Source organism: Sturnus vulgaris, chromosome 11 (assembly GCF_052056855.1).
Source record: "Sturnus vulgaris isolate bStuVul1 chromosome 11, bStuVul1.hap1, whole genome shotgun sequence".
NCBI classification, from domain to species: domain Eukaryota; kingdom Metazoa; phylum Chordata; class Aves; order Passeriformes; family Sturnidae; genus Sturnus; species Sturnus vulgaris.
The window spans coordinates 14,423,139-14,449,970 of NC_142253.1; the positions used below are offsets into that span (position 1 = coordinate 14,423,139).

General features: G+C 52.1%; 1 protein-coding gene and 1 long non-coding RNA gene across 3 annotated transcripts; one reads left to right on the top strand and one right to left on the bottom strand.

Annotated features, from left to right (window-relative positions):
- LOC148222498 (uncharacterized) lies at positions 1 to 25,984 on the top strand. Of its 2 annotated transcripts, XR_015806080.1 has the most exons (3): positions 1 to 35; positions 6,778 to 9,521; positions 9,714 to 25,984. It is a non-coding gene; the product is annotated as an uncharacterized LOC148222498 (long non-coding RNA). The 2 variants fall into 2 exon arrangements; XR_015806079.1 differs by lacking the exon at positions 1 to 35 and having other exon boundaries at positions 2,466 to 9,521.
- On the bottom strand, positions 13,473 to 17,700 carry GLYCTK (glycerate kinase). Its single transcript, XM_014869632.2, is given in 4 exon segments — positions 13,473 to 14,440; positions 14,931 to 15,106; positions 16,892 to 17,043; positions 17,414 to 17,700. Coding segments are annotated over 4 exon segments (1,554 nt in total). The 3' UTR covers positions 13,473 to 13,501.
- Positions 25,985 to 26,832: the final 848 nt, after the last annotated feature.

The following is a 26,832-nucleotide window of genomic DNA, read 5'->3' on the forward strand; positions in this document are numbered from 1 at the left end:
CGGCGGCTGCAGACGGGGACGGCGGCGCCGCGCAGGTAGGACCGACACCGGCAGCGGCACCGGCAGCGCGGCCGGTCCAGGGGGAGCTCGGTGCGGGGAGGAGCGGGCGGCGGGGCAGGTGCGCCAGTCTCGGCTCGGCTGGACCGGCAGGGAGCGGCGCCGGGTTGTGCCCGGCCGGTACCGGCCCCGGGGATGGGAGCGGCGGAGCCCGGCGCGGGGGTGTCCCCGCTGCTGCCGCTGGGCCGGAGCCAGGGTTGGATCCTGCCGGGAGGGAGGCGACTTCCTGGCCGGCAGGGGCGAAAAGGCTGCGGGATGGGGGATCGGTGGTCCTGGGGACCGCTCGGGGTGATGGGGCTTCTGGGGTGCCCAGGGAGAGCGAGGCCGGGGGATGCCAGGGGCTGGCGTGGGCGTGGGTCGGGCGCCGGCTGCCTGGCGGCAGGTGGATCCGGGGGAGGGACAGCGCGGGGGGACCCGTCTGCCGCTCGCTGTGGCCCCCTATTTGCCCAGCGGTCACTGCTCTGGCCACCTTGGTGGGGCCGGGGGAGCCTGGGGGAGAGCCCACTCGAGCGGGGACTCCCTTGGAGGCAGGGGTCATGTCCTGAGGGGCCGAGCCCTTGTCTCCTCTCCCCACAGAGCCCCGGCCCGTGAGACACTGACTCCCCATAGGTTCACTGCATCGTCCCGGGTGGCCTCGGTGGGCTGTCGGGGTGGCCGGTGGCTCTCCGGGGATGTGATACATGTGACACGGCTGAGCTCCCTGCTCCGTTCCCGGCTGCCGCCTCTTCCCTCTGCAATTTTTCATCCTCTCATCTCCACGTCTACCTCTGCAGCCTCTGGTTTCCTTTTTATCCTTCCCTCTTCTTTCAAGATCCGTGGGTTTGTGTGGACTTTTTTTCCAGCCCACTCTCCCCCCGCCCCGCTCCTGTCTTCTCATCCGTGCTCTCGCTTGCTCGAGCCCTCGTCTTTGTTTCAGCTGGGGAGGAAAAAAAAAAAAAAAAAAAAAAAAAAAAAAAAAAGCTTCCCTTGTAAAGTTGGCCCTGGCAGAGCGAGCCCCTGGAGAGCGATGCTGCCCGGGTGGCGCGGGAGCCAATGGCAGCCCCTGCCGCCCTCCAGCCGCGGTCCCCAGAGCGGGGGGACAGCCGCTCGCCCCAATAAATACCTGTCACCTCTGGTGTCGGGATGGCCCGCGGCTGGGGGGCACTGGCGGTCTGACACAGGTACCTCCGTGGAACTGCTTTCCCCGGGGTGGGCTTTTCTCCCAGCATGATTTTGATCACGGGCCCCGTGTCTGGGTTTGGGCATCTGTCACTCGGGTCTGTGTGTGGTGCTGGTCCCCGGAGGTCCCGTGGGGCTGGGGGGCCCCTCAGCCGGCCTGGGGTCTCAGGGGGCTTGGGGTCTCAGGGGCTTGTGTTTCAGGTGTGTGCTGCTATGCACAGGTTTGCCTTTGTTTGGAGCAGGGACGGGAATGAGGGACGGGGGGGTTGGTCTTTTATTTTCCCTTGTGCATGTGTCTTTGATACCGTCCCCAGGCGGGGATCCCATTTCCCCGAGCTGCCTTTGCTATGCCTGGCTCCTCCCGCGCTGCTGGGATTCACACCAGCCGCAGGTAAACGGAGAAGCCAAGAGTGCTCTGTGCTTCCCGCTCCCCGTACGGCGGGCAGGCTGCCGGATCCCGGCTGCGATCCCTGCATGGAGCCGCTTTGTGGCTGGCTTTGGCCTCGCCGGCTCGGGTATCGCCTGCCGGATGCTGGCGGCAGAATCTGGCCCCTTGTTTATAAGCGAGGGAGTAGTTTTGTCCTTATCTCCATCTGCTACGGAGGCCGGAGCTAAAATTTCAGTGGGATGCTGTGGATCACCCCGGGCGGCAGCCGGCGTGGGTGCTGCGCCCAGGGGATGGGGTGCCCAGGGGAAGGTGTGGGCACCCCGAGGGGGCAGAGCAGCTGGGGGGGGTCTGTTGAGCCCAGAGTTGTGATCTTGAGGACCACGGGTTTAGCCATGGATTTATTGTCTCTGTCTCCCCTCTGCTTTGTCTGGTTCCTTTTTCATCTCTAGGCTGGCTCTAAAAGGCAGGGAAGAGGTGATGCTCGAGGTGGGCAGTACATGAAGGCATGCGGGGTGTTTCGGGGGGTACCACACACGAGGGTCTACAAAACGCCCACTTCCTTGTCCCCAGGAAGTTGTTTCGGCAGGATGCTGTTGTGGCTTTGGGCACCCGACGATTTTGATCAACTAAATAAACCCGGGCGGAGCGGGAGCGGAGTGTGGAGGCGCCGAGCGCCGTGGGGAGCGCTGGCCGGGCCCCTCCGGCTCTCCGGTGTCGGTGCGGCCGCGGCAGCTCCATGGGCTGTGTTTGGAGGGATGACGTGTGCGGTGACGGGAAGGAGGGAGGGTGAGCAGGGGACGAGCAGGGGACGAGCAGGAGCCGGAGCCTGGCCGCATCCTAGGGCTGGCGTGGACATCCACAGCAGGAACAGCGTCGGGGAGGGGGATGAACAAGGGATGGCGTCTTCCTCTGCTCTGCCCTCGGCCTGCCTCTGCGCTGCTGAGCCCCAGCACAACTGCTGCGAGCCCCTGCTTGCCCCTGCCTGCCCTCTGGAAGCCGTTTGAACTCGGCCACAGAGAAAGAAGGCCGGGCGTAGGGTTTCCTCCCACCTCCCCCCCTTTTTTTGTGTGTGCTTTTAGACATGAGACATTCCTGAGCGGATATTCGTTGCCGGGGCTGGGACGCCTCCTGCCAGACAAAACTCATGAGAAATAGGGGAACTGGTTTGGGATTTTTTCTCCTGTGTCTTGACCCTTTGAGTTATTGAAAAGCCAGCTGCAGCTCAGCCCTGTGCAGCGATTCCCATGTCTCCAGCCAGTCATTTTGGGTCTGTAGATGGCTTGCAGAGAAGTCGTTGTGAGTACGGGAGCAGCAGCTCACACTGTTGTAGTTTCTGTGGCAGGTTATATGGTTTTGTCTCTCTTCCCTCCCCTCTCCAGTTTAGATGTGGAATTATCAGAATCTTCCAAGTGTAAATTATAAAACAAAAAGCTGCTGTGACATAGTCATAGCTCTGTCCTCGGTGTAGTCAGCCTTTGGAGCTGGGAGGTGCAGAGGAACACTCTGCCCCTGTCCCATCTCGTGGCCACCATCCCATCACCCACCTGGCCAGTGGCAGGGCAAGGAGACGGGAGATGCAGTTAGGCAGGCAGGGAGTGAGTGACCTTGTGAGGTCCCTTTCATTCTGCTCTGCTCCACCACCTCTCGTTTTTGTCCAGGCACTCACTGTAGACATCTCTGGAAGCTCTAATCTGCAAAGCCCTGTGGGGCTCCACATTGCGCTGGCTGCTATTATCCCCGAGACAAAGAGGGACGGGCAGGCAGATTACCTTGGCCTTTATTTTTTCAGCTGGGAGCAAAGAAAAGCCTTAAATGAGCTTGCTGCCAGGGAGGGATTGACTTGAGAGGGCAAAGCCCCAAGTGTCCTGCGCTCCTTCCTCTCCCCAAGGAGATACTGCAGGACCCCATTTTTCATCCCTCGTGCCGTCCTATCACTCCCTGCTCTGCTGCAAAGCCTCAAGGTGAGGCAAAATTTTGCCTCGAGGCTGGGCTCCACTGCAGCACTCTCAGTGTCTCAGGCCATGTGGCACCTGGAGCTGGCGTGGCCAGGAACAAACTGATGCTCACACCCACCTTGTATCCACCATCTCTGTACCTGGTGGTTACATTTCCGGGCTGGAGTGGTGATGGGCTCCCATGGTCTCATCTCACACGGCTCAGGGGCTCCTCTCCATGCCAGGGGCTGCCTCCCATCCAGACTGGCCCCATGCCCAGACGAGATGGGCAGGTCCCATCCATATGGTGCCCCTGGCCGGCTCCCAGCACCAGGGCAGGTGCTCTTGTCAGGACTACACAAAACCCTATTGTCGGGGCCCGAGGGGCTTCCCTCCGCGGGCAGGGGTCTGTGCCAGCCCCCAGCACTGCCGGGTGAATGGCTCAGCCTGGCACATCCTCCTCTGGGTGCCCTGCAGAGGATGCTCCCCGTGCAGCCGTGTCCCCCTGCTGTCTCCTCCCGAGCAGCCCCGCCGCCGACAGCCCTGCTGGGTGAGTTGTGTCACCCGCCCGCTGAAGTGCTGATGGTTTTATGCCCAGTACTTAATTATTTCCCCGATTGCCACCGCCATGTGCTGGCGAGCGGTGCTGGCTGTGACCCCGCCGAGCCTGACGCCGCCGCCACAGCCTGGGGAGCTAATGGCAGAAGCACACCACACGTGGAGTTTAATTATTGGCTTTCTTCCTTAACAGAGTACATTGGCTGACCTTAATGCAATTAATTAGGGCTTAATCAACTTCTGGTGGCTCAGCACAGCACATAGTGATTCCTGCCTTTCCAGGAAGGCTTATAAGAGGTTAAAGCGGTAAAGGGGAAGATGTAGTGTTGTTCGTGGGTTTTATGGGGCTGTGCTGATAAGTACAGTTAACTTAGTCAGGTATTGAGGTACAACTTGTGTCCTTCCAGGCTGAGGTTGTTGTTAAACATGCTGGTAAAGGCAGGGGAGAGGTGAGCTGGACTCAAAAGTTGTGCCTGAAGTGATACTTCTGCACAGAAGTGCTTATGTTGCTTGTTTTTGGCATCACACTGAGCTCAGGGGTAGCTTGTGGTGGGACTGTGGCTGGATTGTGCTTCCAGCTGCTGGTGGGTGGCTCTTAGGTTTGCACCCAGAGTGCTGGCTGTGATGTGTGGGGAGCCCCTTCACCTCCCTGAGCAGCTGTCAGCCTTGAAGACAAGAAGTTGTTGGTCACTGGCTGTTCCTGAGCAAGAGGGAGGTTCCTTTCCCTCCTTACCCAGCAGCATTTAATAATTAATAGTTCGCACTAATACTGCAGAATGTCCCCAGCACCCCTGGCATGGGCCCTTGGCTCTGACCCCATGGCTCCTCTTGGCTTGCCTGCTGGGTGTCCCAAAAGCTTTAGGATCCCCTAAAATGGGGCTTAGACACAGATGTCCAGCACAAAGACTTACTGGTACTCCTGGTGTCTCTGGCTGCTGGCTTGAAGGTCTCCAAGTCAGCAGGCACCTGTTGCCATAGCTGGTGATGGGGTGGCCTGTCCTTGGGCTGCTGGCTTCACCTGGGGATGAAGTGACTCAGCCTTGGCCTTGCAGAAAGGCCCTGGCAGGGGAGGTGTCTCTGTGCAAGTGGTGGCATGTCCTGGTGTCAGCTGTGGTGATGGTGGCTGAAACTATGGCATGTCCTGCTGTGTACCCTCATATCCTGCATCCTCTCTGTGCCATCATCCCATAGCAGTTCCTGTCCCACAGTGGCACGTCCCCCCTCTGCTGTTGTTTCTTTGGGTCCCCATGTCCCTGACTGTGCCACCAAGCCCCCTCGTGCAGGCTGCCTAGTGCTGGGACTGGGATGTGGCAGCAGGAGCTGTGCCAGGCACTGTTGCTGCCTTGTTTGCTTCAGTGCCAATTCATTAATAGCAAAAAGCTAATTAGGATTCCACAGCCCTTCCCACCCAGCCCTCTCCTTTGGAGGCTGGAGGATACTTGTCTGCAGGATTTTGCTGCAGCCCTGTGTTCAAAGGACTCAGTTCTGCTCTGTCCCATCCCAGTGGTTTGTGCCCCTCTCTCTGCTCCTGGCTAATCCATATGGCTAAAGCCCCTCAAAGCCTTGCAAATGGGAAGTGATATTTGCCAATAATCCCTCTGCTCTCCTGGGTAGGCTTCTCATATTACAGGTTTATTAAAAAAAACAAAACCTAGGCAGCAATAACTGTGGCCCCAGGGAGAGCCCAAGCACAGATTGTTCCTGGTCAAACCCCACCTAACAGGAGAGCCCAGGCAGAGGCAGCACAGCAGGCCCAGCCCCATCTCACGGAGCATCCCTAGGCAGAGCCCAGCCCCTCTTGCAAGCAGACAAGGAGTGAGCCACAATCCTCTCTCTCCCTAGGGAACAAGCAGGATTCCCATGAGTCACAGACTAAATCCAATTTCTCCCCTCAAAGGCTCTGGGATAAACCCTGCTATTGCTCACCAGGGCTCCCCATTCTTGTGCCAGCACCCCCCTGGCCTTGGCATCTTCCCCAGGACTGGGCTGGGCAGGAGCAGCTCCTGCACTGGCATCTCACAGGGACAGGACAGAGCCAGCACCACCTGCCTGGCACCTGCTAGGACAAACACAGACTCTACTGCTGATTTTTTGCTTTGCTTTGCAAAGCTTTTGAGGAAACTTGCCCAGAATTAGGGATGCTGTTTGCTGTTTCTTCCAGGACAGGGTAGTGATGTTGTTCCATCCTTTCCCAAAGTCTTGCCTCCTTGGGAATAGGTTTGTCCCGTGGGAAATTCAAACCACTAAATATGTGTAGTTGGAGGTGGGTTTTTTTTTTTTGTTTTTTTCCTGCCAAAAAATCAATTTCCCTGTAAGGAGTCTCACTGAAGCTCGAAACATTTCATTGCATGGACTGGGGGTTTCCTTCTGGTTTTAAGTCAACATTTCCCCTCAAAATGTCACTCAGGGAAAGCTTCTTTTTTTATAGCAAAAGTCTGTGATGACATTTTAAGTAGAGAAGAAAATTGCTGCTTCGTTTCAAAATGTCAACTTTGAGTGGGGTGGGCTTAGAGGTTTTTTTTTTTTTCATTCCAACGTTTCCCAGAGGAAAGGCAAAATGGTTTCATTGGACTCGAGTAACTCTTGCCCCCTCCATCATCTCCAAAATAAATCTGGGTTGTTTTTGTTTTTTTTCTTTTGTTTGTTTGTCTGAGTTTTTTTAACCTGTTTGCATTTTTATAGCAGAGAAACTTTTGCCAAGAGAAGTTGTGCTCCGATGGGATGCTGCCTTGGGAAGGGGCAACCCTGCTGCACCCAAACCTGAGCCCTCTGTGGCAAATTCTCTGCCACCGAACTCCACCAGTGAGGACCTGTGGGAGAGACTCCACTGCTGCTGGATGGCCTTGGTTGCTCTGGGAAGGATTAATGGCACATCCAGGCTTTGAAGCTCTCTTACGTCTTTCCTTCTGTCTTGTGTTCCTGGTTTTATTTCACACAGCTCTCCTCGAAAATCGCTTGTTCTAGATTAGGCTAGAGACTGGAGTTATCTTCCTTTTATTTATTAGGGTAATTATACCTAATGATTCACATGCTTGGGGAGAGTAATTGCTCCCAAATACAGCGCTGGCAGTGCTCTTACCCAGCCGGGGTGCAGTGATTCACAAACACATCTTTTCCTACAATTCATCAGCTGATGATCCTGTAATTGCTGACTTGGTTTGGAGGCACTTAAGGAGCGATCCAGACCCGGTGCTGCCCTCGTGGTGTTTGGTTCCCTCTGGTGCTGTGGTCACTTGTGAGTGTCTCCCCCCTGCCACCCTAATGCCTGGCACCATTCGCTTCCTGCGTGGCTTTTGCTGGGGATTTTGGTTGGGTCAAGCCCCTCAAACTCTGGGATTTGTGCTTTTTAAAAAGCCACCGTGCCTAATCTGGCAAATTCCGTGGCAGAGCCTGGCCGAGGAAAAGCCAGGGCTGTTCCCCTCCGCAGTGGGAATGACCCCTCCATCCTCCCAAAACGTGGCAGAGACGTGGCTTGATGCTCAGATCTTCACAGCTCTTGCAGCAGGTGGGTGAGTGCCTTGGAAAGCCAAATCCCCCGGGTTTTGCACTGAAAAAAGCTTCTGTGTGGATGGATTCCCCCTTCCTTGGGCGTCTGGCAGCCCCTGCCTGCACTGTCCCAAGGAGGGGACATGGGGAGACCCTTGCCTCAGGACTCCTGCCCATGCACCATTCAGCGTGGGAAGGGACATCAGAGTCTCCTCTTCTGCACAGCTCCAGTCCTTGGGGAAACCTGGGCACTGGGGGTGGAGGAAGGCTTTTGGGAGTGATTCCAAGTGTCGATATTCCCAGTGCTACCCTGTGGCAAGGAAAGGCAGCCTGAGGCTTGAAATTCCTTCTGCTGGCTTGAGGGGAGCCCAGGGTAATGGCTCTGGGGTGGCTCAGCCCTTCTGGAGCTGTTTAAGACAACACTGTGGTGCTCAGCTGGAGACTGCTGGTTGGCTATGCTGTCCTGGGCCAGCAAAAAGAGTTTTTTGGTGTTGTGTGGCAACCAGAGAGTGTACTGCTACTTTGTTGGGGGGGGGGGGGGTGTTGCTGGGTTATTTTGGGGCGGTTTTGGTGTGGGTTTTTTGTTTGTTCTGTTTTGGGTAGGTGTTTTTTTCTTGTTTTGTTTGGTTTTTTGTTTCTTTCCTTTTTTTTTTTTTTTAGCTAGAAGACCATTCCCTTTAGCTAGAAGACCCCTTGCACTGCATGAGCCTGTACCCACCACCTGTTCTCTCCTGCCCCAGGCACTGCTCCAGCTCTCCCATCCTGTGGATGCCAGAATTGCTGCCAGGATGTGAGCAGAATGGCAGGAGAGGAGGAGGTGGCACAAACAGCCCTTTCTGCTGGTCACCACTTGGCTTCATCCCCAGCACTGCTTGGGTGGGCTCCCAGGGCACCCTGCCCTGGTTGTCCCCCAGCCCTGAACATGGGGTTGTGCCAGTGCTGTTCTGTGAGTGTTCACTGGAGGCACAGCTCCCTGGTTTCCTTCCACCCACATCCACTCCTTAGAGGAGGATCCACACTTGTTCACGCTGGTGCCTGGCCCCCTGTCAAGAGCTCCTGCAGGCAGCCAGGAGCTGCTCCTAATGGGCTGCCAGGGGATTTGGGATCTGACAGCTGGGTGCTGACAGCTCCCTGCAACCACTCGCTCCAGCTGCTGGGCCCTCCTCTCCCTGGTCAGATGCAGAAGGATGCTCTGACCTCCACAGGGAGGAGGCTGGCTCCTTTTTCTCTCCTCACCAGGTGATTGTGATGGTGCTGGAGGGTTGTGGTACCCACTGCCTTGATGGGGCTGGTAAAGACTTGAGGGACAATGGTGGTACAAGCAGAGGGTTCCCAGGCTGGAGGAGTTCCTGCAGGGTGATGCTCCCAGATGGGCATTGTGAGAGGGGAGGAGGTGTGGGTGTAGCACAGAGGAAGTGTCACAGCTCCAGCAGGGAGTTGGGATGGGAGGCCCTTGTTATCTGGGAGCAAGTGCTGACATCTCCTCGGGCTCCCTCTCCAGTGGCTCTGGACCTCCCAAGCTTTCTCCTGGCTGACACATTGCCTCTCTTGTCTGTTTGATGCAGGGCTCCTGTATCTCCCCACAGACCCCATACAGGGGCTGGGGGGAATCTCGGGGGCTCCCTGGGGCCTGGCTCCATTCCAGGGGAGCCGAGGCAGCCACTGCAGAGGGACTGTCCCATCATCCTCCAGCATGGAGCATCCCACAGCCTGCTGTCTTGTATGGCTTTTTATTCCTATGTGATTATACATCCCACTTCATATAGGGATTGAAGCCGTGCAATACGCCGGGGTCCTACAGCGGAGAGCAGCCCCTGTGCCACGTGAGCTGGCCTTGGAGGAGCCACCAGAGCTGTCCCCTGGGGTGCTGGAGGAGGATTGCTGACCTCAGCCTGGACTCCATCCTGCATCCCAGGCTCCCCAGCCCTCTTGGGATGCAGGTGAGGGGTGCCAAGCTGCTTTGGGGTGAGGCCAGCACAAGCCCACTCCTTGCCTTGCATCCCCTTGCAAGGGTGGGCCTGGTTCTGCACCACATCTGCTGTGACACCAGTGACTGCACTGGTGGGCTCATCCCTGGGGAATCTGCTGCTTTGGTTTTGTTCTGGGACATGAGCAACAGCCTCTGGGTGCAGGCGCTGCCAGCAGCACAGGGGAGGAGGAAGAGGAAGAAGAGGAAAAAGATGCTGAGGAATGACCACGACAGCAGGGGCTGCCCCAGGCACGATACTCTTCAAGGTTTCTCAAGAGGCCTCAGCTACTCTTTCAAGGTTTGTGTTATATCTGTCACATTAGCAAAAATAGTGAAAATCGTGGCTTGTGGAGGAGATGAAAGGCAGCCCCTTCCAATGCCTCCATAAAGGAAGGGCCCCATTAACACCTAGTGAATTATTGGCCATTAATCAGGCTCCGTGCAAAATAAAACCATCCACATTTATCATTATTGGATCCTTAATGAAGTGATAATGGGAATGCTGGGGAGCTGTGATATTAATGTCTTCTAAGAGGCAAGAGCAGAGCCAAGGGCGGCAGCCAAGATTTTTAATTTACTGCCAAAAGCTCGTGCTGTTAATAACGCTGTTACTTCTCCCGGCCGTTAGCGCTGTTTGGCTACAAGCTGCTAACTTAGGAGAGCAAATCAACCCTGAAGATACCCAGACCTTCTTCACCTGCTCCCCACCCAGCATCTGAGCATGTTTTTCCCACCCACTGTCCCAGTGTTCCCTGCCCATGTGTAGGGATATGGGCAGGGAGCTGCTGGCCATCTTCATCCAACTGACTCCTTCCTGAAGGCTGGCTGGTGTAGAATGTTTTCTAATAGGAAGGGAAAGGACTGTGAGCATCAAGCCTCAGTGGCTCTTACTGTCCTCACTCTCTCTGTGACTTTTCTCCTTAGGCACAAGCACGCCAGAGCCAGGGTGGCACAGAGCTGGTACCAGCACAGCCCACACACTGGGGTTGCTCAGTGTGACTACAGCCACACTCTGGTTTCTTCATTTGTGCAGCTTCACTTCAATGAGGCCAATATCCCATCCAGGGACAAGCATGGACAAGCTGCAAAGCCTTGCTCAGCTGTGGTGACTCACTTGAGTTCCCAATGGGAAAGTCATTGCTCCTGCCAGGTCCTGCCAGCCCAGAGGCAAATCATTACCAGGCAGGTAAGCAATGCTCTCATCTCTTAAGAGTCGTGTTATCTCACAAATCCTGCTAAACTTGACCAGTATGGCCCAACTGTATGTTGGCTCATGCGTGGGACCTTTTGCCCTTTTGTGAAGGGACTGCAGGTTGGAGGGTGCTGGCTTTGGGCTGGAGCAACAGCAGACAATTTCCTGCTGAGCACTGTCCAGAGGAATAAGATGATGCTTTGTCTCTGAGGGCTGTGCACACTCCAGTGCTCCCTTTGTCCCTAGGCAGAAGTTGTACGAGGTACACCAAAGCAACCCCTTGGAAATGGAGAAATGGAGCTTTGAGTTACCCAGTTAGAAGCATCAGAGAAGTATTCCTGTAGCCTGGGTGTTCTTGCTGAACCTCCCCCTGGCCTGTTATCTCTTAATTAGGAAAGAAAGGACAAGAACAAAATCCATATATGGCAGTCAAGCAAAGGTATATGGGAAATGCACTTCAAACAGCTCCATCCTTTCAACAAACCTTTTATTAGACTGCTCTCCTCCCCAACACACATTCTGTAATCGTTATGAAAAGCCACCATTCAGAAAGCAAGGACACTGCTTGGGCTACCTGGGGTAAGCATTTCCCAGGAAAAGCCAGCCAGCAGTAGCCCAAGGTCCTCTCAAATTGACTGGGAGGCAGCACAAGCAGCAGCACCAAGTCCAGGGTGGTGCTCAGCAATGGCAGAGCTGTGGGCAGGGAGGTATGATGGCCCTGTGGCATTGTGCCCAGGCTGGCACACTGGACCACTGCTGAAGTGACCATTCTGCCAAGCACCCCAGCCCTAAACTGGAGTCACTCTGCATTCCACTGGAGCAAAGTGGTCCAGGGAGCATTCACCACGTTGTGAAGCCAGCTTTACCCAGTTTTGCTGGCTGCAGCCCATGCTTCTGGCTGTACTGCTGCCCGTGTTAGTGCCCCCGTGGAGCTGCCCTGCTGGGCATGGAGCAGGCGACCTGCCAGTGACCTCTGGAGAAAAACACACGGCACAAAGCAGCTCCTCCTGCACAGCCACCCCCTGACATTACAGGGGCACAGCCAGCTCTATAACGCTTGGCAGATTTTCCCCAGCAGATCTCGGAGCTGTTTGCCAGTGTGAGCAAGTTCAGGCATGTTACAGAAGACCTTCAGGCTCCAAGGACAAATGAGATGCGTGGATGAGTTTAAACCACCGGGCAAAACTGGAGTTTTGAAATTCCCAGGGTTGTGCCTTATTCTGAGCCTGGGCTGTAGCCCAAACAGTCCAGCTGCCATCCTGGCATTGACACCAGGCCCTGTGATGGTCCTGCTGATACTTGTTAGATACTGGCTTCAAAACCAAAATAGAAGGTTTTGCGTCCTCCTTAAAACCCCACCCTCTGATCCACCTTGAAGTGGGGTGCAGAACGACTGACTGTTCAGTGAGACACCACAGGGTGTTGGCACAACGGTGTATTTATGTCACGAGATGAGATCAGCCACACGGAGTAGGTCGGTCTGTCTGGAAAGAGTCTGAGTCAAGCGTGTCCTATTACATTAGAGCTGGATTTTCAAAGGAGCTCAGCTCCCACTTAGGCTCTGTAACAAACAGACGGATATTCAAAAGGAGTTGGACGTGCTGGGTCATACTGGCTGCTGAGCTCTAGTCCTTTGAATATCCAGCCAAACCGTCAGTGTGCCTGTTGCTGCAGGCAAAGCCCTCCTGAAATCCAGCCCCACTATGAGCTCCATGTCCTGGGAAACCAAGCTCAGCCCTGCTCTCCCACATACCACACTGCAGTAGGTGACAAAAATGTGACAACCACCGTGTCCTCGTGCATGTGGGGGGAGCAGCTCCCTGTCAGAGCACAGCTCTGGCAGATTTGCCCTTTGATCAGCTCAGCAGCATGGGTCAGGAGAGCTGAGCATGAAGGTTTCCTTGCCTTTTGTTCTGTGGAATTATCAGAGTTAATCAGAATGACAGCGACTTCTGCCTCAGTGCAGAGGAAAGGTCAGTGGCTCAGGCTGGATGCACGACAGTTTTCTAGGCAGTTGGAAAACACCATGGAAGCTCACAGCATACATGCTGCTGGCACAGAGGCTCTCCCAACAGGGACCAGCACGGAAGATGTGGAGGGAAGGAGGCTGGAGGAGGACTCCACACAGCTGGCTTGTCACTGCACTTCATTCATGCCTATCCTAACACTGCACAGTGAAGGTATGTCATCATCTTTGTCACTGTGCACTGCTTGTGTCACCCAGCCAGTATCAAGAACTTTTCTCTGCCAACGTGCTTCTTAGCCACACTCCTGGGTGTGCTAGGTCTCTGTCATCTCAGTTCCCTGGGGCTGGGTGTCCCCTTCCCGCCACATCCCCACAGCACCTCCATGGTTCAGGTGAGCATGCCTTGCTTTTATATCCTTCAGTCACTGTAATTTGCTCCAGTGAGCCCCTAAAACTCCACTGCTCTTGAGCTGGGGGCACTGGAAGTGCAACAGTGCAGCAAGGGGTCTCCATGGTAGTCCTGTCGTGGCCTCAGCTTCCCCACATCTCTTAAATTAACAACAGTTGAAGCAGACACAAGTTTTAAATCCAGTTTCCTTGTCTGTAATGTGACCTCTTACCTTCCTCTGATCCCCCCAATTACAAGTGCTTGTTTTTGCTGCGGACATCCACTCAAGTGTCTAATTAGTGGATTCTTTCTGTCAAAGACACTAGCAGCCTCGACAGTGAGCCCTAATTTAAGTAGTTTGCATTTGTCCACAGCATTGGTGCTTTCGTTTATTCCTGCTCCTAATTAAGTGCATCTGGATATCTGCAGAGGGAGCTTTCATGATCTCTCTATGGCTCTAATTAAAATGGCCTGGATGTCCATGACATTGGTGCCTGTCAAGCCTGTCACCAGGAGGTGACGCCCACCTTGGAACTGGCTGAAGAACGTGTAGGAGTCATTGTTCCTGAGAAAGGCTTCCACATCCAGGCCCTCCTGAAATGCCTCAGCCACCAGCCCTGGGCTGCAGAAGGCTCCTGCTGCCTCCGTTGGCCCATCCTGCCCATCTGTTCCCCCACTGAGGAAGAGGATCTCACACCTCCCTTGGGGGCTGCTGGCTCCTGTGGCCTGAGCCTTGTGCAGCCCCAGCCCCACACGCAGAGCCAGCTCCTGGTTTCTCCCTCCCTTGCCGGTTCCTTGGAGCTGGACTGTGGTTTCTCCACCAGCCAGGATGCAGACTGGTCTGCCGGGCCCTAATCCTTGCAGGGCCTGTAGAAACTTCTCCAGGTCCAACCCTGGGATGTGTAGCTCTGCTGCTAGCTGCAGGAGATTCCTCCTCAGCTCATCTCCCAGGGGCCCTTCTCCGAGGCTGGTGAAGCCCAGGCGGAGCAGCTGGATCAGCTGGCAGTACAGTGTGGCAACACGGCCAACTTCCCCTTGGACTGCTGCACTCAGGACCAGAGCTGCATAGCCCAGGCCCTCAGCCTGGCGTTTGGCCTCTTCCAAAGCCAGTGTGTTGGACCCAAGGATGATGTTGGAAACATGGGAGTAGTTTTCTGGAGCAGTGGGCTTGGTGGGAGAGCTGGAGAGGACCATTTGCACTGACTTGGGCAGGTTGTGCAGCAGGTTGTATTTGGTGAGTATATGAAGGCAGTCTTGGACACTGTGGGAGCTGGCAGCAGTGGGCCCACTTGCTATGATGTCCAGGGGGTCACCTATCACGTCAGACAGGATGAGACTCACCACCTATGGAAAGAAATGCCCAGAGATTATTGCAGGAGGCAAAGAGAGGTGACCACAAAAGAGCCCTGGCATAAGTACTGCTCTGAGTGCCATCCCCACATCAAAGCAGGTGGAAACAGGGTAGGTCAGGCCCAGCTTAGTGTGGGTTCAGCAATGGCACATGCTGAGAACAGTCCCCAGGAAAGCCAAGGGTCAGAGCCAGCCTTGAAAGCACTATGCTGAAGCACCAATACTTGGAAGTGACTGCTGGGCATGGGCTGGGGTCTGCAGAGTGGCGTGATGGGATGGCTGACGTTTCCCAAGTCTGAATTCCCACTCTTCCATCTCTGTGTCCTTGAGAGTTTTGGTCCTCGGTGAAATCTCAGCCAGAGCGCCCCAAAACACTGTGCAAAATTGTTTGCTCAGTATGGACAAAAACCTTGCAAGCTGGTGAAACCTCTGTTTTGAGGGTAGATGGGTGATCTCTGGGCAAACAGGGGCTTTCCTTGGTTACCTGTGCAGGATGTGCCAGCTGGGCCAGCCCTCCACCCTTCAGCACGGACAGAGTCTTCCGGACAATGTTCAGCTCCTGTATGGCAGCTCCTCGGGAAGCCAACATCTTTGTGAGCTTCTCCTTCTCCTCGAGGAGGATGGGAGGGATGGGAGCAGGCAGTAGGGCTGATCCACCCCCTAGGATGCAGAAGAGATGGCAAGGACATCAGGATAGGAGGATAAAGGAGAGCAAGGCTTTATAGCCTTTTAGCTTCCCTCACCAGGGTCTGGAGGGAAGGCAGAGGTGACTGGGGACCTAAGGTAACATCTCTGGAGAATTCACTCATCTTCAACTGCTGTCCTGCACCCTCTGCAGTCAGCTACACTTCACCCAGGCAGTACGAGCCTGGCTGGATGGGGGCACCACAAGCCTGCAGTGTGGGGGATGACAGAAAAGGGATAGCAACTACCCTCACCTCTGCACTGAGCTACAAGTGGGTCCTCACTGATACTCAGGGGATACCTGGATGGGTGAGCAGGGCCTCCACAGCTCACACTGCAGTCAGTGCTGGGCACATGGGGACACTGCCTGCTTTAGTGGCTCCATTTATTCAGGATAGTGTATAAAAATACTGGCTAGGGATGCAGCAAGACTGGAAACTGCTGAACTGCACTCATCTAGGCCTGAGAGGAAAGAAAAGGGGGGAGAGTAATGCAAAGGACAAAGCATGCCCTGAGTCCAGGTGACAGCTTCACTGATGGGAATTCTGTCTGATACAAGCAGGCATTGGAAATGTGGAAAAGAAGGCGAGGTTCTAATGGAAAAGTGGAATGGATGGAAAATACGGAGGAGAAAAGAGCAAGGTCTGTGCAGAGAGTGAACATAGCTGAATGCTACTGTCAAAATACAAAGCCTGCTCAGAGGTTTGAGACAAATCAGCATCAATAAAACATGATGAGCAAGAAAAACAAATGCAAATGCCTGTGTTTCAGTCAATAGCCAGGGATCTAGCTGAGAGGCAGGAGCAGTTGGGGACCGGCTGCTGTGTGGGAGTGCACATGCATAGGGACTCACAGCCACGGGGAGATCCTGTACAGGCTCCCTGAAGGGCTGAGGAGTCTCTTGGAGATCCTTGTAGCCAAAAGACAGGAGGAAGCCCAGGGGAATCCCCAGAAAGCACAGCTCTAGCTTCCAGTCACTTGGGTGTTTGCCTAATGGCACTGCTCTCTCCGTATCAGATCAGGCTTCAACATCCACAGAGGAATAAACACTGAGCAGAGGAGACCAAGGCCTTTCTGCAGAGCTGTTCCAAGCCCCTGCATGCTTTTGCTGTGACAGCTCAGGATGAGGTGATGTTATTGCATCCCTCTGATGTATCTTCTTACATAGCCCTGGATCTGGGGACAGCCTGGGGGCCACTAGCCAGGCCCTGGGGGTGTGCAGGCCTGCCCCTCCAAGGCATGCAGCTTACTGTGTGGTACCTGGAGACCTCATTTCCAGTAGCTGGGAAGGAGCCAAGCCCTGGGAAAGGTCAGTGCCAAATCTCAGCTTTCAGACTCACACTCCTGCACAAATGCAGAGCATGCAAGTCTACCAGGTGCTTGCTTCTCCAAGTCTGCATTTCCAAATGTAAGGAGGGGACAAGAACAAAGCGTTTCCTTGCCAAGAGGTGAGAACAGCTGCCAGGCTGTGCCCAGAGATGCCACTTCACTATGGTGGCACAACTGCAGGACCCAGCCTGTGCAGCTCAGCCTCTCTCCAGTGCTGGGAGGCAGTGTATCCACTACAGCAGCAGGAAGCCCTGTGCTCTCCCTTTCTGCATCCCTGGAGAAAAGATGGCAGAAGGAAAAGGAAAAATCAGAGGTGCAAGTGTCCATGCTGAAGGGGCTGGCACAGCACAGCACTCCCTTGCTGCATGGCCAGGGGTGGGCAGGCAGCTGGGGGCTCTCAGCAAATCCCATTCCCTGGGATTTCCACACTACCTGAGATGAGCACAAGGAGCAGGTCATCTGCAGTCAGACCCTCAGCCAGCTTCTGGATGGCAACTGCTCCCTTCAGAGCCTCTGCATCTGGGAGGTTGTTCTTGGCACCTTCGATGACCTGGATTTTGCTGTGTGGCTTCAGTAGCATCTCCCTGGTGAGGTAAGAGAGGCAATTACACCACGGATCTGTGCACCCACACAGGCAGCCAGGCTGTCACCTGCAGGTGCCTGGTGTACCAGTGGCATACAGGGGCTGACCAGGACAGGCAGATGGCCTTTGCTGAGTCTCTTCCTCACAGCTGGAGATTCAGCATTTTCAGCACAAGAGGTGGGCTGCATCCCCGTGTCACTGGGATGTGATGGTGGTTGAAGATGAGAGCGGTGGGGTGGATGGAGTGGGCAACAGAGTAAGGGCAGCTCAAAAAGACTTAAGGTGCTCACAGCAATACCCAACAGAGGACAAATCTGGCATCCTACACCCCTCCTTCCTGCTCCCCAAAATTGTCCAGAAACAGTCCTTACTGCATTCCTGCTCGCTGCAGGCTCTCCTGGATCCCTAGTGGCACATTGATAATTCCCCGAGTGAGGTGGTCTCCCAGTATCTCTTCTGCTGCTGCGGCCATTCCCAGCACAGCTTTTCCAAAACCCACCAGGTAAAGGTTCCTCTTCACTGGAAAGGCCTGGTCCTTCACCAGCAGCTGAGGGCACCCATCTTTCTGGAGCTTCAGAGCCCTCTTGAGCATGGGAGCTGGGCGGATGGTGCCCACAGCGCTATAGAACAGTGACAGAGCGTGCTCACGGAGGGACATGGTGCACAGGCTGGCAGGGCTGAGCCACCCTGCCTTGTGGGGTGGGCTTGTGCACTCTCTGCCACCACTGCCAAGGCCTCAAGGGCTGAGACAGGCAGCAGCCTCCAACCTGCAAGGGAAAGTGAACATTTTTACTAGTAGAAGAGACAGGGCTGTCACAGAAAGAACAGAGAGGTCAAAACATGAACCATGGAACTCTAGCTCCTGTTTCCCCTAGATTAAGGTGCCACACGAGCAGCATTTTCTAACTTTTCCCCAGGCAGGAAGAAGGGAAGGACAGTGTCATATTCAAATGATCTGTCAGCTTGTGGCTCCCCTGCAATCTCATCACCTCCTGCAGGGAAGGTGAGCTCTGCCAGCCAGCTTCTCCATCACTGTAGAATTGCCACTGGCATGCCATCATTTCTATTTGCTTAGCGTTTGACACCTTTCCAAATTGTGGAAGCTGCTCTCTGTCCTAGAGAGAGCAGGGCATCTGGGTGGAACAGCTTTTCACTACATTAACTCCCTTCCCCATGCTAGCCAAATGCTGATCTCATCCTCTGGCTGTGCATTGCCCCATGTGTCCCTGCAGCATCAGACACGGACTGAGGAGAAACAACAGCCTTGCTGGCTGCCTCATCCCTTGCTGCTGGTGGCCACAGGGAGACCAGTAATAAGGTTTCCTCACCAAACAGCAAATTAACACAAAGCTTCCTTTACCTTTCTCTTTTAGTCCTCATTTTCCGTTAAAATAACATTTAGAGCCCAAATAAGACTTCATATCCAGGCCAAGTTGCCAGCCGTGTCTGTGAAAGCCCATTTGAGCTGCTCTCCACTGAGCATTAGCATTATCTGCAACAGATCTGTGCATGGACCACAAGATCTCAGCTGCTCAAGGGCAGATACTTGTCTTGACAGAGGAAAGGTGGCCCCTGCCAGCACACACACACACACATCTATTCCCTCCCAGCATTTCTCTTTCCTTCTGTTAACTGGCAGCAAGTTCACTGCTGGTTTCTGAGGATCAAAGATCCCTGTGATCTGCATCTCTCCTGCTCATGGCATTTAAAGCAGGATGCCAGGAGGCTGAAGCAGCCAGGGCAGCACTTGATCACAGACCCATTGAAATTACCTGAGAGAGTTAGTCTTCTTTCTAGTAAATGGATGTGTTTTGTGCAAGGGCTTCTTTTAGGAGAGCTCAGGAGTCCAGAGGTCTCTTTGTCCTGACACTCCCATAGCATAGCAAGGCGTTAATCATTAAGCTGGACAAGCTTTTCAACAGCTCCTCTGGGTCTAAATCTGCCTTATTTTGCTGCAGGGATCCAAAGGTTCAACACAAAAAACCTCTGCTTCTTCCTTCTCAGGCACTGAAACTTGGGTACACTCTGAAATCTTGGGTACACTGAAATCTTGGTACAAGGGACCTGTAGGTAAGGCTATACAGAGAATCAAAGGTTTGTCAGAGAAAGAACCTCAAGAATCACTGAAGTGGAAAAGAGCCTTAAGAACAAGGCTAACAGTAAACGATTCATTGCAAAGGAGAACAGACTTTAAAGCCAAAAACCAAGGCAGATTAACAACCTTTGTGTACTCCCTTTAGATGCTGGTCAGGACTGTCTTTTCAACCACGAGGAGACAGGAGAACAGAAGACAGGGTGCCCTCACCACTTTGTTACCAGACTTTTAAACTTCATGGCAGCTGATGCTGCCAGCAGTTTAAACCACTGACCCCACTTCAATGAGGGCCACAGTAACTGTGCTGACCACAGTGAAGTCAGCTGTGCACCTCTCAGGAACTGAGATAAGCGTCTCTGCTCCCAGCAGGTCTCTAATTCACCCGGCACAGTGCAATCAGAGGAAGGTGCTACAAAGGAGAGGTGCATCACACCCCAGGTCACCTGTCTGAGCTGCAACACAGGGTTTGCAGGAATGGCTGGAGAAGAAAAGCTTAAAGGGAGCCAGGGGAGTTCAAGGAAATAAAGCCCCAAAGTTTTTAACAGGCTTTGTCTCTGCCTTGATGTTTCTGTGCAAGGCTGATCCTGAAGCCTGGGGAAATTGAGCACAAGCAGACCTGTAACCGTGGCTCCTGTCACACGTGCCCTCCTGGCAGCCCCGTTCAGCTCCAGCTCCAGACACCACAAGCAGTCCTCTCCTACTGGAGGTGGAAAAACTAAATGCCAGCTTAATTCATCTGGCACTTGTGTACATATTGCTAACGCTTACTCTGGAAAGCATATCAGTACAATAGCAGGCATGTAATCTGTTTTCTGCACTCTGAACTCAGATTATATTTTAACCACTGAGGCCTGATCCAGTCTGTGGAAGTCAGCAAGCACCTTCCTATTGCGTATTAGGATTTTGGGGTCCACTGCTTGACACTGATCTCAGAGAACAGGTGTAAAGGCAGAGTAAATACAGTGTAAAACCCCCTTGCTGTCAGAGGTTATCCAACTTTATAGCAGTGCAACGGAGAGCTGAATTTGGCACAGATCCACTTGCTTTGGATGTCTCAGTGAATGACTCTGCTCCATGTCAGCTCTGATTAGACACAAGGCTCACTGGAGGCTCCCCTTGGAAGGGGGTGCTGCTAATGATACCACAAATCTGTTTTTATGTAACTTATTTATACAGTCTCAGGCACTGGGTACTAAATGTCATCAGGGAATAGCTATAAATCAGTGCTATGAAATCCACTGTAGATATTAACAAAAAATAAAACTCCTACTCATTTTACTAAGGCTTTAAAAACAAGATCAAGAGAACTGAATATCACCCCAAAACACAGGCAGTTGTGGAAAGAAAAATAACCTAAATGGCAGCTCTCAGGCTCCCTCCCCAGATGGTGGGTTTAGAAGTGGTGTAATTGCCTGTTAACTGCTACATATTGCACGAGGGGAAATTACACCCTCACATCCCTGCCTTTTCCTCTTCCCACTGCTGGCTGCAAGGAATCTGGGCTGGGAGAAGGGGCTGATGATATGACTCATATTACTTCATACACTAATCTTAGTTTCCCAGTTTCTCAGGAAAATCACTTAAGGATGAATGAGACCTCTTCTATATAGATATAAGGTGACAAGCTATAGGCACGAGTGAGGTTCAGGTTTCACACCTTCCCTTAGTCCCTGGTTGGGATAATTTGGAGTTGGGATATAGACAGTCTTTTCAAAAGTTTTCTTTAAGTTCCCATTAAGCTCAGGATGAGAATGATGCTAAGAATTGCCTGTTCCAAAAAGAGCTGGAGGATTGTAAGGGGTTTAGATTAATCCCCTTTAAATGAAAACTTCCTCCACTTTCATTCATGAATAATCTACGCACTTATAATAATCTACACACCATTATAAGCCCTTTCTTCAGAGGGCTCCTCCTAAGCCTGTAGAAATTTCCACTGTTAGCTCTCACACCAAAAAGCAGCAAAACACCAGCTTCTCATTTTCACCTTCTCTGGGAAAGAGGGAGGGGAAGGAGCTGGACTGTGATAAAATACAGGCAAAACGCTCGTTTGCATTACCTTTTATTAACTTTTTAATTAAAGCAATTCTGCAGGCAAGGAGCCAAAGTCAGAGGGAGACAGAAACAATCCAGCAGTAAGGGCAGAAATGTGGTAAAGCTGCCAAGTAAATTGGATGGTGGCAAGAAACCAAAAGCATGGACATAGCAGGGCAGAGCGAGCCATAAACTTGGAGACACACTGGGGAAGAAAACAGTGAACAAACGAGCTGGCCATGCCCATGCAGTGAGAAAAATGAGGCAGCACCTCACTCCATAGCAGGTACTTGAAAACTAGAAAAATACTCCTTTCTCAGGGCCAGTCTGCCATCACTGGGCAGAGCTGAGCTGTTCCAGGTGCTGTGGTTGGAGGTTTGTTCAAGGATTTGCATCTTGGGCTCGTGGTTTTTTTGAAGTCGGGGCAATTGAGCTTGTTGCAGGCCAACCCAACCACACACATATCCTGAGCTTTTCAGGTGCTGTGAGATCAGAGGATGCTGTGCCAGAATGTCTGATTTAACTGAGAACTTCAGGGACCTAAGTGACTTTTAGTTCAATGCCATCAGGATGCCTCTGGATTTCCTCCAGGACTGGTGGCTGGCCCACCTCATACAGGGTCAACTTCAAAATCTCTGAGGGGCTAAGAAAAATATTTGAAATAGCACTGGATCAAACCCCAGTTGTTCGAGGATAATTTTGAGCTCAAGCTCTAAGAGACAGATTATAGTAGTAAACTCCCAGACACAGCAAGTTTTAGCAGTGTCTCTTGCTCCTCGTTTTTCTTGCTACACGACTTTTTTCCGGCCTCTCGGAATTTAAATTACTGACAGACTCACTAAGGCTCCCCGCTTCCATTTCTCCTGCATCACCAGGGGAATTTACCTATGAAGTACAACAGAGAGGAGATTTTACTGCCTTAAACTCCCCCGTTCCCACTTACTGACACATCTCCTCTATCATTTGATATATCAACTTTAATTTGCCTGGTGAGCCCTGCTCAAACCCAAGCTTGCTGCTCCACATGGTCCCAAAAGCATTACAAGAAAATTTTCCAGGAGATGCACTGAACCCAGGAGGGAAACAATGCAGTGAAGCCTTGTTCCAAGTGACTATTCTGGGAGGATTAGATGGGGGATTTTTTTCAAGACTAATCTCTTTAAATGAAAATTTCAGAATTTGATTAATTTTTTAATCTGCAAATGGATTTGCATAAAATTACTGCACTGCCTCATTCACACTAGGCAAAAGAGAAAATGTCTGCAGCAAAGATGTGCAGCTATGAAGGGTCCAGGGCACAAGTGGGTATGCAGGGACAGGATGAGGAGCCCTTTGCACCCTCTAACTGCAGTGTTCCTCCTGCATCTATAAGTGGGAAAATGGATGAGGGTGGTCAGCAGCAGTATGATGAGACCAGAGGGTTTGCCAGGCAGGCAAGGGAGAAAGTAGGATGGAGCCTGGATACCTTTGTTTTAAGAATATGCTGAGCTCTGGGAAACCCAGGACTCCTAGTTTCCAGAACATGGCTTTCTATATGTTGCTTGGAAAAGAAATATGTTGCTCTCATGACTGATTTACTCACCAGGAAAGTGTCAACAGAGTCTCTTTGCCTTTGATGGGGAATGTGGCTTAAGGCCAAACACAGAGAAGATAAGTGTTCCATTCAGCATTTTATATATATAGATCAGTATCATTAGCAAAAAAAAAATTAACTGGATCTGACACATGCATCTGACTAGTTTTTCTAGGTCACACTCCCTTCACTCCCTATATACCTTTTGGAAATGATTTTCCCATGCTCTGGGGATTGCAAGGAAGAAAAAATTTTCACTAAAAATTCTTCTGTAGCTCAACACAGAACACTACTACCCTGAAGCCAAGCCCATGCCAAGTCTACTTCCTTTCATGCTGTAATTTCTCAAACTCCCTATTCTGAGTCAACTTGCCATCAAAGATGAGAGTAATTTAAAATACAGGGAAGGATCACAGTATTCTAGAGAAGATGAAAAGCTGTGAGCCTTGAGGACTGGAATAGTAGAAAGGGGTTGAAATTCAGTGCTGCGAAATACAAGGTCATGGTCTTTGGGATTAATAGCAGAAAATTATGAGCTCCTCAGCTGGAAATAACATAAGAGGAGAAAGAGCCAGGATTCTTAATCAGTCACAGGATGACAATTACAGCTGCCCTCTGGGCTGAGACAAGAGGCTGTGGGGAATGTGGAAAGCAGCAGATGTGAACTGCCTGGACTCTGCTGAGGTTTTTGACATCATTCCTGTGAGCATGCTGGAGGGTAGGCTGGGCAATCACAGCCAGCCCCGCTGGAAACCAGCCTGACCACTGGGCTCAGAGGGCAGAAAGCAGTGGCTCGGGGTCCAGCTGACATCTGGTAATCAACAGGGACTCTTTTGGGCTTTGTGTCACCCCACGGCTTCATTAGTGACCTAGAGAGTAGCACAGAGTGCTTAATTTAGGGGAACTGCTGATGGAGGCACCTTCCAGAGGAACCGTGATAAACTCAGGGTCAGGGCCCACAGAAACCTCAAGGCACTCAGCAGGGAGGGAGAAGTGTGAATTTTTGCTGCTGAGCAAACACAAGTCCCTGTATTGTGCAAGTTCCTGTGGTATCAAATACAGAAATGCATAGGTAGAATAACTGCATTTGATCGATATTACTCAAGCAGCAATTAAACGTTTTTTCCATTAACTAATTTTGCAGGGGCATTATCCATAATTCCTACTTAATATGACATTTTTCTAGGAGATCCAATTATCCTGCCAGCTAAATTCCAGCTTGGTATAAACTGACAAACTAAGTTCCAACGATTAGGAAGAAAGGCAGAAGAATTAAAAGGAAGTGACAAAATATCAAATCAACAACCCACGGTGTTATACAACTCTAAAACTTAGCTAAGTATTGTAGGTGTTTTGAAGTAAATTGTCCTATGATGTTATTGGTGAGTCACCTCCGGGGCCTGCAGGAGATAATCCAGGCTTTGATCCTGCAATTTAGAGTGTGCAGGAGGCACGACATTCTGAGCTTTTCTAAAACCTCTCATCACATGAAAATCAGTTGTGGGTTTTGAACTGGCCTAACAAAGGGGAAGCTGACCCCAAGACCCTCAGGAGGAATGAGGGCGTGTTTTGGTATCCCTGGACTCCCGTGTGAAAGTCTTGACTTTCTTTTAAAGTAAAAAAGGTAAATCATTCTGAGGAGCCAATCCCACTGCAGTGTGAAAGGATGACTCGGGTGAGATCTCTAAACGTGCAACAGAGAGCTCCAGCAAGCAAACAGCAAGGGAGAGGACTCTGAGAAAAGAAATATTTAACTAAACCAGACATGCACACAAAATAATTAAGCCTTTTTGAAGGACGTGCAGAGCTTTCACAGTCCCTGGACTTGCTGAGGTTTGACCACAGGAGGGCAACAGGATCCAAAAGCAAAATCAAACTCTATTCTGGACACTTTGAAAGGAAATGCAATTAATGTTCAGGAAGGCATCTACAGTTTATTTTTTTCTTTTGATTTTGAGTCTCTGGGGGACTGAAGTGACAAGATCTGATGGTTTCTAAAATTAAAGTAGCAGAAAACTTCGTGGGGGTGAGATTCTCACAGCTATTCTTACACTCTAAGAACAGCTTTTTAAGGTAAGAAATACACAAAAACATGCACACTGAGCCTGTCATCAGGATTCGTGATAGAAAGAAGTATTTCCAAGGTGTGTGTACTGGAGCAGCATCCTCAAAAGCCACGGTGTGTTTCTCAAAGGCTTAAGTGTGTGCTGCCCACCTTTACTTGAGAGCTTATGAGCTGTAGGAGCATCGTGCTACAGCTGTGGTGCTGCTGTAGTATTGCCAAGAAGTTTTTAGAGGAACAAAAATTACTGGGAAATAAAAATGTTCAATAACTGGACTGAAAGTAGGAGGGGAAGGGTGAGAAAGGGATCACAGTGTATTTCAAAGGAAGGGGAGCTGACTCATGCTCCCTGGTCATGCTGGGCTGCCCAGAGGCTGCTCCTGCCCAGCTCTGCTGAGATGCTGGCACAGCACATGCACCCCATAAACGATTTCACAGAAGCACAAAATCAAAAAGAACCCTGAGACATTGAGTCTAACCTTTGACCCGACACCACTGTATTGCCCCAGACCATGGCACTAAGTGCCACATCCAGCCTTTCCTTGAACACCTCTAGGGACAGTGACTCCACATGCCCCTGAGCAGCCCATTCCAATGTCTCACCACCCATGTGTGAAGAAATTCTTCCTGAGGTGCAACCTGTGATAACTGATAAAAGATTCGTGTTAATCACAGAAGTACTGGAGCTTGTATAAGCCAGAATACTAAGGTCTGAAGTGAAGCATGGACACTAGATAAAGGAAAAAATATGATCAAATCATTCTGTTTTAAATCACCTTGTTATGAATAGTGTATTTTCCAAACAAGTTGTGTCTACTACCAGCTTGAAAAATCAGACTCCCAATAGCCCTTCCTGCCTTTGTCTGATCAATGCTGCCTATCTCAAGGACCAGACTTCCAGAACTTCTCTGGTGGTTATCTACAAAGACCAGATGGCTATCTGTGACTATCACCGGAGACTTCGTGAATTTGAATACGGATGTTTATTCGATCAGCACCGCTTACCTGGCAAAATTATAACAGCAAAAAACCAAAAATTATTGATTACAACGAGAAACTGTAGTGTAAGAAGAGGCTGCAAATCAAGATTCGATGGAGCATGGAGTGGGCAGTGACCCCTCACGTTCCCCAGCGCTGCTTGATCCGTCTATATCAAATAAAGCAATCTAAATTTTGTTTAATATTGAGACTTTTGCTTCTCATTTATAACAAACCTAAACCTCCCCTGGCACAGCTTGAGGCTGTGTCCTCTCGTCCTGTCACTGCTTAGCTGGCCAAGCCCCACCCGGCTACAACCTCCTTTCGGGGAGTTGCAGAGTGATAAGCTCACTCCTGAGCCTCCTTTTCTGCAGGGTAAATATCCACAGCTCTCTCAGCCGCCCCTCACCTCTCACATGACTTGTGCTCCAGACCCTTCCCCAGCTCTGCTGCCCTTCTTTGGACCTGCTCCAATATTTCAATATCCTTCCTGAATTGAGTGGCCCACAACTGGACACAGCATTCCAAGTGTGGCCTCATCAGTGCCCAGTACAGGGAGACAATCAGTGCCCTGGTCCTGCTGGCCACACTATTGTTGGTACAGGCCAGGTGCCACTGGCCCTCTTGGCCACCCAGGCACGCCTGGGCTCGTGTTCAGCCGGCTGCCGACCAGCGCATTGCTCTCTAGTTTCCACTGGAAACTCCGTAAAACGCCTTAAATCGACATAATATGGGGAATATCCGCGCGGGGATGACCCCAGGTTCCCGCGGCCCCTCACGGCCCGGAGCAACGCGAGCGCGCCCACCCTGCTCGGCACCGGAAGTGACGCGTCCCGCCGGCGCGAAGCCATTGCCCGTTCTACAGGATGACGTCATGCCCTCCACTCCTCAATAGGCGGGTGCCTAAAGGACTAGTAATGAACCCCGGCCCTGCCACAGCTGCTCGGCCCTGCCCTGCCCGGCCCCTTCCCACCTCGGGCGCCGGGAGCGGCGGGGACGGTGACAGACGCTGACAATCACGGTGGGCCGGGAGCGCACAGCCCTTTCTGCC